This window comes from Delphinapterus leucas, chromosome 5 (genome assembly GCF_059928025.1).
Source record: "Delphinapterus leucas isolate spDelLeu-1000000601 "Yukka" chromosome 5, BTC_Dleu_Yukka2, whole genome shotgun sequence".
In the NCBI taxonomy this organism is placed as follows: Eukaryota; Metazoa; Chordata; class Mammalia; order Artiodactyla; family Monodontidae; genus Delphinapterus; species Delphinapterus leucas.
The window spans coordinates 117,234,732-117,246,731 of NC_143133.1; the positions used below are offsets into that span (position 1 = coordinate 117,234,732).

The 12,000-nt window shown below is 39.1% G+C and overlaps 1 protein-coding gene across 12 annotated transcripts in view; it reads left to right on the forward strand.

The window, feature by feature from the left end:
* MANBA (mannosidase beta) overlaps positions 1–12,000 on the forward strand; it is a 168,827-nt gene that overhangs the window by 115,820 nt on the left and 41,007 nt on the right. For 10 of the 12 annotated variants that reach the window (XR_016393401.1, XR_016393400.1, XR_016393402.1 and 7 more), the window contains one exon: positions 1–12,000. This exon is cut by the window's right edge. Coding sequence is in view for 6 of the 12 variants with exons in the window: in XM_089912441.1 (XP_089768567.1) it covers positions 1–225 (225 nt within the window). In the remaining 6 variants the exon portion in view is untranslated. The other 2 variants (XR_004023015.2, XM_089912437.1) reach the window with 2 other exon arrangements.

The window sequence follows — 12,000 nt, forward strand, 5'->3', positions numbered from 1 at the left end:
GCCACCATCTCTCAGCAAGGGGACACATTTGTTTTTCATCTGAAAACCTCAGCTGTTGCTCCCTTTGTTTGGTTGGATGTAGGAAGCCTCCCAGGGAGATTCAGTGACAATGGTTTTCTCATGACTGAGGAGACACGGACTGTATTCTTCTACCCTTGGAAACCCACCAACGAGAGTGAATTGGAGCGATCTTTTCATGTGACTTCACTGGCGGATATTTACTGAGGGAATCCAGGCTGTATTGGCAGGAGCTGAAGGCAACCAGAAACAAGTTGAAGAAGCCAGGAAACGCGTCTGCTTGCTGTCAGGTGTCTGCATAACCACTTGGTGAAGAGCTTGTACTAGTGCATTCTCCCAGGGAAGGCTGTGTACTCAGGTGATGTCCTCCTCCAACAAAGCTGTGCCTAGGTGCCGTCCAGTCTGCACCAGGACTGTGGTTTTAGCCCATTCCCCCACAGCTTTTGCACCACATGAACCAGTTATAACCCAACTGCCTCTCCAAGCCCCGAAAGGAGGTCTGTCCACGTGCAGCCCTTTAAGGGAATCACAGGTACGTGATTATTGCGGTATCTGTGGAATCAAATGTGGAAGGTCGTGAGGTCATGTAGGCTCTCGTGGTTAGCTCTGAGAAATACCAAATAATCGGAATGAAACTGCTTTGTTGTTATTTCCAGAGGAAATGGAGATTCAAATGTCACAACAGAAAGAGATTTCTGGGTGGTAGCCATATTGGTTGCTATTGCCAGAAAGTTTGGGGGGTTGATTGTTGTCATTCAGTTACTTTTTGGGTAGGAGTCCTTTATTCATTTGCAACGTTTTTTAAAAAATATTGTTTTAACAATAATAATTTATTTTTTCAAAGGCCATTAGAGTGATTCTTCTTTGGAGAAAAAGCTCATATTGAAATGGACATCACCATGGTCACTTTGGAAACTTTCGGGTGTCCTGACATAGGTCACCCATCGTTATGTATGGGCTTCAGATTTGGTTGAATCCACTGAGCTTTCCAATTCAAGGCTGTGGTTAGATTTGTACTTGGTGATCCTGGCAGCAAAGTGATGTTCCCTTTAACTTGAGTTTGAACCATCTTAAAAAACATTGATTAATTATAATTGCTATGAAATCATTTTATTCTGCATTATCATGTTTATAAAATCACACTGGTAATGAAGCAAAGAGGGCAAAGTGTTAGTAAGTAGCCAATTTGGGTAAAGGTGTGTAGGAGTTTTTTGTTCTGCTTTTGCGACTTTTCTGTAAGTTTGAAATTATGTTAAAATTTTAAAGTTGTATAAATTGTATTGACAACTTGGTGTTTCATTTGTGGCTTATTTCCTCATTCCATGAACACTCAGTTTTGCCTAGTACCATGCTGAGCATTAATTTCCTTTTAGCTCTGGTCAAGTTTTTAGTCTATTTGATAAACTTGAAGAGTTTGAAGAATCTAATCCAGGATATTTGAGGGGTCTTCTCTAAGAAGAATCGGGTAATTGGTTATAGAGTGGACTGGCAGTGAGAGTTTGGCTTTAGAATCAAGACTAAATAGATAATAGTTTTGGTTTTAAAGCTGAGAAACTTTTGGCCATGGTTCAGAGACTAAAAAGAAAATAAATGCAGCCAACCCAGGCCTCTCCTTCAGTATCTATGAGTTCCCTCATTTTATGTGTTATTTCAAAATATATATAACAGCCTTATGAAAGGCTGTGACTTGGGGATGTAACCCAGAAGATTCTTACCTGATAAATATTATATCACTTTCTTGTCACTGTTGCTGGGGGACAGGGAGGACACACCTCTCCATTCAGTAGAGCATTTTTCTGTGCTAGGTATCCTGTGAGGTGGGCTTTGAAGTTGATGGGCCAAATTTACTGGGTTGGCCAAACCCAAAAAGTTTGGGTTTTTCCCTAATTCTGTAACGACCCAATACATTGCAATTCTGCCCTTACTAGCTCTGTAACCTTAATCTAGTTATTTAACTTCTACGTTCAGTTTTCTTGTGGTACAGTGGGAATAATTACGCTCACCTTGTAAGTGTGGGTTTTTAAAAATAATTAATTTATTTTTGGCTGCATTTGCTCTTCGTTGCTGCACGCAGGTTTTCTCTAGTTGTGGCGAGCGGGGACTACTCTTCATTGTGGTGCGCGAGCTTCTCGTTGTGGTGGCCTCTCTTGTTGCGGAGCACAGGTTCTAGGCGCATGGGCTTCAGTAGTTGTGGCACGTGGGCTCAGTAGTTGTGGTTCGCGAGCTCTAGAGCACAGGCTCAGTAGCGCACAGGTTTTGTTGCTCCGCGGCATGTGAGATCTTCCCGGACCAGGGATTGAACCCGTGTCCCCTGCACTGGCAGGCGGATTCTTAACCACCGCACCACCAGGGAAGTCCCTGTAAGTGTGCTTTGAAGAATAAATTAAAAATGTGGTTCAAGGGCTCGGCCCGGTACTGACACTTAGTGAAGGCTCTGTAAATGGAGGCACCATTCTGGGGTGTGACCCTCTTGTCTAGAGAGGGCAGGGCTTCCACCCACACTGACCTGAGTCAGAATCCAAGTTCTGAGGCTTATTGGCTGTGTGACCTTGGGCAACCACTTGATCGTCTAGATTTTAGTTTTCTCATCTGTAAAATGGAGATAGTAATCTCTAACCTTCAACAGTAGTGGTAAAGATTAAACAAATAGGGTCTGGAACAAAATAAATGCTAGTCATACTTTTTTATTTTTTGTGGTATGCCGGCCTCTCACTGTTGTGGCCTCTCCGTTGCGGAGCACAGGCTCCGGACACGCAGGCTCAGTGGCCATGGCTCACGGGCCCAGCCGCTCCATGGCACGTGGGATCCTTCCTGGACCGGGGCACGAACCCATGTCCCCTGCATCGGCAGGTGGACTCTCAACCACTGCGCCACCAGGGAAGCCCTAGTCATACTTTTTTAGCGTCATTATCACTCAGTACATGAAGCAAGGATAAAAATGAAGCAAATAAAGGCAGATGCCTTTTTTCTTTCTTTTTTTTAAATCGAAGTATAGCTAATACAATATTGCATTAGTTTCAGCTGTACCGCAAGGTGATTCACTTATATATATGTATTTTCAGATTATTTACCACTATAGGTTATTACAGTATATTGAGTATAATTCCTTGTGCTATACAGTAAATCCTTATTGTTTATCTGTTTTACATATAGTAGTGTGTATTTGTTAATCCCATACTCCTACTTTGCCCTCCTCTCTCCTCCTCTTTGGTAACCATAAGTTTGTTTTCTCTGTCTGTGAGTCTGTTCCTGTTCCTGTTTTTTTTTTTGGTTTTGTTTTTTTAAATATTTTTTGATGTGGACCATTTTTAAAGTCTTTATTGAATTTGTTACAATAGTCTGTTTTTTTATGTTTTGGTTTTTTTTGGCCGCAAGGCATGTGGGATCTTAGCTCCCCAACCAAGGATCGAACCCGCACCCCCTGCATTGGAAGGCAAAGTCTTAACCACTGGACCACCAGGGAAGTCCTTCCTGTTTTGTATATAGATTCATTTGCATTATGTTTTTAGATTCCACATGTAGGTAATAGCATATAATATTTGTCTTTCTCTGACTTGCTTCACTAAGTGTGATATTCTCTAGGTTCATCCATGTTGCTGTAAATGGCAATATTTCATTTTTTAAAATATTTATTTATTTTTTGGCTGCATCGGGTCTTAGTTGCAGCATGTGGGATCCTTCGTTGAGGCACGTGGGCTCTTCGTTGTGGTGTGCAGGCTTCTCTCTAGTTGTGGTGTGTGGACTCGAGTGCATGGGCTCAGTAGTTGCGGCACGCGGGCTCTCTAGTTGTGGTGCATGGCCTCCAGAGCATGTGGGCTCTGTAGTTGCGGCATGTGGGTTTAGTTGCCCTGTGGCGTGTGGGATCTTAGTTTCCTGACCAGGGATTGAACCAGCGTCCCCTGCATTGCAAGACAGATTCTTAACCACTGGACCACCAGGGAAGTCCCAATATTTCATTTTTTAAGGCTGAGTAATAGTCCATTGTATATATGTATATAGCACATCTTTTTTTTAGTACTGTAGACAAGAGATCCACTTCAATTTTTTTTTACTTTTTATTTTTTTAATTAAAAATTTTTTAATTGAATTATAGTTGATTTTTAATGTTGTGTTAGTGTGTGGTATACAGCACTGTGACTCAGTATACCAGCTGGTATACAGTAGGACCTTTTTGTTTATCTATTTTATATATAGTAGTTTGTATCTGCTAGTCCCAAGCTCCTAATTTATCCCTCTCCCACCTTCTTTCCCCTTTGATAACTATAAGTTTGTTTTCTACATCTGTGAGTGTGTTTCTGTTTTGTAGATAAGTTCATTTGTATCATACTTTGGATCCCACATATAAGTGATATCATAAAATATTTGTCTTCTTCTGTCTGACTTACTTCACTTAGTATGATCATCTCTAGGCCCATCCATGTTGCTGCAAATGGCATTATTTCATTCTTTATTATGGTCGAGTAATATTCCACACACACTACACATACACACATACACACACACACACATATACATACCACATCTTCTTTATCCATTCATCTGTCAGTGAACATTTAGGTTGCTTCCATGTCTCGACTATTGTAAACAGTGCTGCTGTGAACATTGGGGTGCATGTATCTTTTCGAATTAGAGTTTTCTCCAGACATATGTCCAGGAGTCGAATTGTTGGATCATATGGTAACTCTATTTTTAGTTTTTTAAGGAACCTCCATAGTGGCTGCACCAACTTACATTCCCACCAACAGTGTAAGAGGGTTCCCTTTTCTCCACACCCTCTCCAGCATTTGTTATTTATAGACTTTTTAGTGATAGCCATTTTGACTGGTGTGAGGTGATACCTCACTGTAGTTTTGATTTGCATTTCTGTAATAATTAGTGATGTGGAGCATCCTTTCATGTGACTTTGGCCATCTGTATGTCTTTTTTGGAAAAATGTCTGTTTAGGTCTTCTCCCTGTTTTTTGATTAGGTTGTTTGTTTTTTGATATTAAGTTGCATGGACTGTTTATATACTTTGTATATTAACTTCTTATTGGTCATATTGTTTGTGAATATTTTCTCCCAGTATGTGGGTTGTTTTTTCATTTTGTTGATGGTTTCCTTTACTGTGCAAGAGCTTTTAAGTTTGACTAGGTTCAATTTGTTTATTTTTGCTTTTATTTCTTTTGCCTTGGGAGATTGAGCTAAGAAAAGATTACTATGATTTACGTCAGAGAATATTTTGTCTGTGTTCTCTTCTAGGAGTTTTATGGTGTCCTGTCTTATATTTAGGTCTTTAAACCATTGTGAGTTTATTTTTGTATATGGTGTGAGGGAGTGTTCTAGTTTAATGGATTTACATGTAGCTGTCCAGCTCTCCAATACCACTTTTTGAAGAGGTTGTCTTTTCTCCATTGACTATCATTGCTCCCTTTGACGTAGATTAGCTGGCCGTAGGTGCGTGGGTTTATTTCTGGGCTCTCTATTCTGTTCCATTGAGCTGTTTGTCTGTTTTTGTGCCGGATACATGCTGCTTTGATCACTGTGATTTCTGTAGCTTTGTGGTACAGTCTGAGGTCTGGAAGGGTTATGTCTCCAGCTTTATTTTTTTCTTCAGGATTGCTTTGGCAATTCAGGGTCTCTTGTGGTTCCATATAAATTTTAGGATTATTTGTTCTAGTTCTGTGAAAAATGTCATGGGTATTTTGATAGTGATTGCATTAAAGTATAGATTGCTTTGGGTAGTATGATGCCATTTTAACAGTATTACATTCTTCCAACCCAAGAGCATGGGTTATCTTTCCATTTCTTTAAATCACCATCAGTTTTCTTTATCAGTGTTTTATAGTTTTCAGTGTATAGGTCTTTCACTTCCTTGATTAAGTTTATTCCTAGGTATTTTTTTGACACAATATTAAATGGGATTTCTTTTTACTTTCTGTTTCTAATATTACATTATTAGTGTAAAGACATGCAACAGATTTCTGTATATTAATCTTGTATCCTGCTACCTTGATGAATTCATTTATTAGTTCTAATAGTTTTTGGGTGGAGACTTTAAGGTTCCCTATATAGAGTATCATGTCATCTACAAAGAGTGACAGTTTTATTACCTCTTCCCTTCCAATTTGGAAGCCTTTTATTTCTTGTCTGATTGCTGTGGCTAGGACTTCTGATATTTTTTTGAATAGTAGTGGTGAGAGTGGGCATCCTTGTCTTGTTCCTGAAATTAATGGGAAGGCTTTCAGCTTTTCACTGTAAGTATTATGTTGGCTCTGGGGTTATTGTAAATGGCTTTTATTATGTTGAGATTTGCTCCCTCTATATCCACTTTGATGAGAGTTTTTATCATGAATGGATGTTGAATTTTGTCAAATGCTTTTTCTATGTCTATTGAGATGATCATATGATTTTTGTCTTTTCTTTTGTTAATGTGGTATATCACATTGATTTGCATATGTTGAACCATCCTTGCGACCCTGGAATGAATCCCACTTGATCGTGGTGTATGATCCTTTTTGTGTATTGTTGGATTCAGTTTCCTAGTATTTTGTGGAGGATTTTTGCATCTATATTCATCAAAGATATTGGCTGTAATTTTCTTTTTTGTAATGTCTTTGGTTTTGGTATCATGGCAATGGTAGCTTCATAGAATGAATTTGGGAGTGTTCCCTCCTCTTCAAATCTTTGAAACAGTTTGAGCAGGATAGATATAAGTTTTTCTTTGTATGTTTGGTAGAATATCCCAGTGAAGCTGTCTGATCCTGGACTTTTGTTTGGAGGGAGTTTTTTTGTTTTTTTAAATTACAGAGTCTGTTTCACTTCTAGTGATCAGTCTGTTCAAATTATCTGTTTCTTTTTGACTCGGTTTTGGCAGGCTGTATGTTTCTGGAACCTTGTCCATTTCTTCTAGGTTGTTCAATTTGTTGGCATATAACTGTTTATAATATTCTCTTATGATTTTTTGTATTTCTGTGGTATCAGTTATTTCTCCTCTTTCATTTCTTATTTTATTTGGGTCCTCTCTCTTTTCTTCTTGGTGAGACTAGATAGAGGTTTGTTGATTTAGTTTATCTTTTCAAAAAACCAGCTCTTGGTTTTATTGATCTTTCCTATTGTTTTTAATCTCTATTTTATTTATTTCCTCTCTGATCTTTATTATTTTCTTCCTTCTGCTGACTTTGGGTTTTGTTTGTTCTTTTTCTAATTCTGTTAGCTGGTAGGTTAGGCTGCTTATTTGAGATTTTTCTTGTTTCTTGAGGAAGGCCTATATCACTATGAACTTCCCTCTTAGCATTGCTTTTGCTGCATCTCATAGATTTTATATGGTTGTGTTTTCATTTTTTAAATAAATTTATTTATTTTAATTTATTTTCATTTTTGGCTGTGTTGGGTCTTCGTTGCTGCATGCAGGATTTCTCTAGTTGCAGCGAGTGGGGGCTACTCTTCATTGCAGTGTGCGGGTTACTTATTGCAGTGGCTTCTCTTGTTGTGGGCTCTAGGTGCATGGGCTTCAGTAGTTGTGGCGTGTGGGCTCAGTAGTTGTGGCTTGCGGGCTCTAGAGCTCAGGCTCAGTAGTTGTGGTGCACGGGCTTAGTTGCTCTGTGGCATGTGGAATCTTCCTGGACCAGGGCTCGAACCTGTGTCCCCTGTCTTGGCAGGCGGATTCTTAATCACTGTGCCACCAGGGAAGCCCTGTGTTTTCATTTTTATTTGTCTTTAGGTGTTTCTGATTTCTTCTTTCAGTTCATCATTGACCCATTGGTTTTTAGTAGCATGTTCAGTTTTTGTGTGTTCATTCTTTTCCCATTTTTCTTTCTGTGGTTGATTTCTAGTTTCATACTCTTGTGGGCAGAAAAGATGCTTGAAATAATTTCTGTCCTCTAAACTTGTCGTGGCTTGTTTTGTGACCTAGTATGTGGTCTATCCTAGAGACTGTTCCATATGGGCTTGAAAAGAATATGTGTTCTGGGTTTTTTTTTTTTTGGATGTAGTATCCTGTAGATATCAATTAAGCCCAACAGGTCTGTTGTGTCATTTAGGACCTCTGTTGCCTTATTGATTTTCTGTCTGGATGATCTGTCCATTGATGTCAGTGGGGTGTTAAAGTCTTCTAGTATTATTATATTACTGTCAATTTCTTCTTTTATGTCTGTTAGCATTTGCTTTCTGTATTTAGGTGCTTCTATATTGGGTGCATATATGTTAATGCGTGTACTATCCTCTTCTTGTATTGGTCCCTATATCATTATATAATGCCCTTCTTTGTCTTTCTTTATGGCCATTGTTTTAAAGCCTATTGCGACCCTGCTTTCTTGTTGTTTCCATTTGCATGAAATATCTTTTTCCATCCCTTCACTTTCAATCCGTGTGTGTCTTTTACCCTGAAGTGAGTTTCTTGTAGGCAGTATATTGTAGGTTTTTGTTTTTTTTATCTAGTCTGCCACTGTGTGTCTTTTGATTGGAGCATTTAATCTATTGACATTTGAAATAGTTATTGATAAGTATGTGCTTATTGACATTTTAATCCTGTTTTCCAGTTGTTTTTGTAGTTCTTCTTTGTTTTTTTTTAACGTCTTTATTGGAGTATAATTGCTTTACAGTGGTGTGTTAGTTTCTGCTTTATAACAAAGTGAGTCAGCTATATGTATAAATATATCCCCATATCCCCTCCCTCTTGCGTCTCCCTCCCACCCTCCCTATGCCACCCCTCTAGGTGGTCACAAAGCACCAAGCTGATCTCCTTGTGCTATGTGGCTGCTTCCCACTAGCTATCTATTTTACATTTGGTAGTATATATAAGTCCATGCCACTCTCTCACTTTGTACCAGCTTACCCTTCCCCCTCCCCATGTCCTCAAGTCCATTCTCTACACCTGCGTCTTTATTCCTGTCCTGCCCCTATGTTCTTCAGAACCATTTTTTTCTTTGTTTCTTCTTTTTCGTTTTTCCTTTTGTAGTTGACGATTTTCTTTCAAAGTATGCTTGAGTAACTTTCTTTTTGGTTTTTGTGAATCTATTGTATGTTTTTTTTTTTTGGGTTTTTTTTTTTTTTTTTTTTTTTTTGCGGTACATGGGCCTCTCACTGTTGTGGCCTCTCCCGTTGCGGAGCACAGGCTCCGGACGCGCAGGCTCAGCGGCCATGGCTCACGGGCCCAGCCGCTCCGCGGCACGTGGGATCCTCCCGGACCGGGGCACGAACCCACATCCCCTGCATTGGCAGGCGGACTCTAAACCGCTGTGCCACCAGGGAAGCCCCTATTGTATGTTTTTGACTTGTGGTTACCATGTTCAAGTATGTTGACCCATAACTATATCTATTTGCTTTATTTTTTTTAATTAATTTATTTTTTAAAAAAATTTATTTTACCTTTATTTTTGGCTGTGTTGGGTCTTAGTTGTGGCACACAGGATCTTCGTTGAGGCATGCGGGATCTCTCATTGCGGCGCGCGGTCTTCTGTCTAGTTGTAGTGTGTGGGCTTTCTCTTCTCTAGTTGTGGCGCACAGGCTCTAGGGCATGTGGGCTCTGTAGTTGTGTATGGGTTCCAGAGCACATGGGCTCTGTAGTTTGTGGCACGCGGTCTCTGTCACTGAGGCGCGTGAGCTCAGTAGTTGTGGCGCGCAGGATTAGTTGCCCCATGACATGTGGGATCTTAGTTCCCTGACCAGGGATTGAACCCACATCGCCTGCTTCATAAGGTGGATTCTTTACCACTGAACCACCAAGGAAGTCCCTATCTATTTGCTTTAAAATGATAGTCATACAAGTTCAAAGGCATTCTAAAAGATCTATATTTTTATCCACCCTTCCCTCATATTTTGTGATTTTGGTGTCCTATTTACATCTCCATTCTTATACTTTTACTGTTAATTGTAGTTATAATCACCTTTACAGTTCTTTGATTTTTTTAAATCCAAGTACAGGCTTATTTAAATGATCTTCAACCCTTTTATATATTTGCCTTTCCTATTGTGATTTTCCCTTTCCTATAGATTTTTGCTTCTTTTCTATTTAGGGAAGACCTTTCAATATTTCTTTCAGGGTTGGTTTAGTATTGCTATTTTATTTTACTTTATTTTAGTATAGTTGCTTTACACTGCTGTGTTAGTTTCTGCTACAGTGAAGTGAATCAGCTATATGTATACACATATCCTCTCCCTTTTGGACTTCCCTCCCACCCCACCCCCATCCCACCCATCTAGGTCACTACAGAGCACCGAACTGAGCTCCTGTGCTATACATCAGGTTCCCATGAACTATCTGTTTTACACATGGCAGTGCACATATATCAATGCCAATCTCCCAATTCATCCCCCTCACCGTGTCCACATGTCCGTTCTCTACATCTGCATCTCTATTCCTGCCCTTCAAATGGGTTCATCTGTACCATTTTTCTAGATTCCACATATATGCGTTAATACATGATATTTGTTTTTCTTACTGACTTGCTTCACTCTGTATCACAGACTCTAGGTCCATCCATGTCTATACAAATGACCCAATTTCGTTAATTTTAATGGCTAATGTTCTGTTGTATATATGTACCACATCTTCTTTATCCAGTCCTCTATTGATGGACATTTAGGTTGCTTCCTGTCCTGGCTGTTGTAAATAGTGCTGCAGTGAACATTGGGGTGCATGCGTCTTTTTGAATTATGGTCTTATCAGGGTATGTGCCCAGTAGTGGGATTGCTGGGTCATATGGTAGTTCTATTTTTAGTTTTTCAAGGAAACTCCATGCTGTTCTCCATAGTGGCTGTATCAATTTACATTCCCACCAACAGTGCAAGAGGGTTCCCTTTTCTCCACACCCTCTCTAGCATTTATTGTTTGCAGATTTTTTGATGATGGCCATTCAGACCAGTGTGAGCTGATACCTCATTGTAGTTTTGATCTGCATTTTTCTAATAATTAGTGATATTGAGCATCTTTTCATGTGCTTCTTGGCCATCTGTATGTCTTCTTTGGAGAAATGTCTGTTTAGGTCTTCCACCCATTTGTTTGATTGGGTTGTTTGTTTTTTTGATATTGAGCTGCATGAGTTGTTTTTATATTTTGGAGATTTATCCCATGTCAGTTGCTTCGTATGCAATTATTTTCTCCCATTCTGAGGATCGTCTTTTCATCTTGTTTATGGTTTTCTTTGCTGTGGAAAAGCTTTTAAATTTCATTAGATCCCATTTGTTTATTTTTGTTTTTATTTTCATTACTGTAGGAGGTGAGTCAAAAAAGATCTTGCTGTGATTTATGTCATAGAGTGTTCTGCCTATGTTTCCCTCTAAGAGATTTATAGTGTCCGGTCTTACTTTTAGGTCTTTAATCCATTTTGAGTTTATTTTTGTGTATGGTGTTATGGAGTGTTCTAATTTCTTTCTTTTACATGTAGCTGTCCAGTTTTACCAGCACCACTTTTTGAAGAGACTATCTTTTCTCCATTATATATTCTTGCCTCTTTTGTCATAGATTAGTTGACCATAGGTACATGGGTTTACCTCTGGGTTTTCTCTCCTGTTCCACTTATCTGTTCTGTTTTAGTGTCGGTACCATACTGTCTTGATTACTGTAACTTTGTAGTATAGTCTGGAGTCAGGGAGCCTGATTCCTCCAGCTGATTCAACCAGCTGGTGTTGAATTTTTCTTTTCCAGATTGCTTTGGCTATTGGGGGTCTTTTGTGTTTCCATACAAATTGTAAAATTTTTTGTTCTAGTTCTGTGAAAAATGCCATTGGTAATTTGATAGGGATTGAACTGAATCTGTAGATTGCTTTGGGTAGTATAGTCATTTTCACAATATTGATTCTTCCAATCCAAGAACATGGTATATCTCTCCATGTGTTTGTGCCATCTTTGATTTCTTTCATCAGTGTCTTGTAGTTTTCTGAGTACAGGTGTTTTGTCTCCTTAGGTAGGTTTATTCCTAGGTATTTTATTCTTTTTGTTGCAATGGTGAATGGTATTGTTTCCTTAATTTCCCTTTCTGATCTTTCATTGTTAGTGTATAGG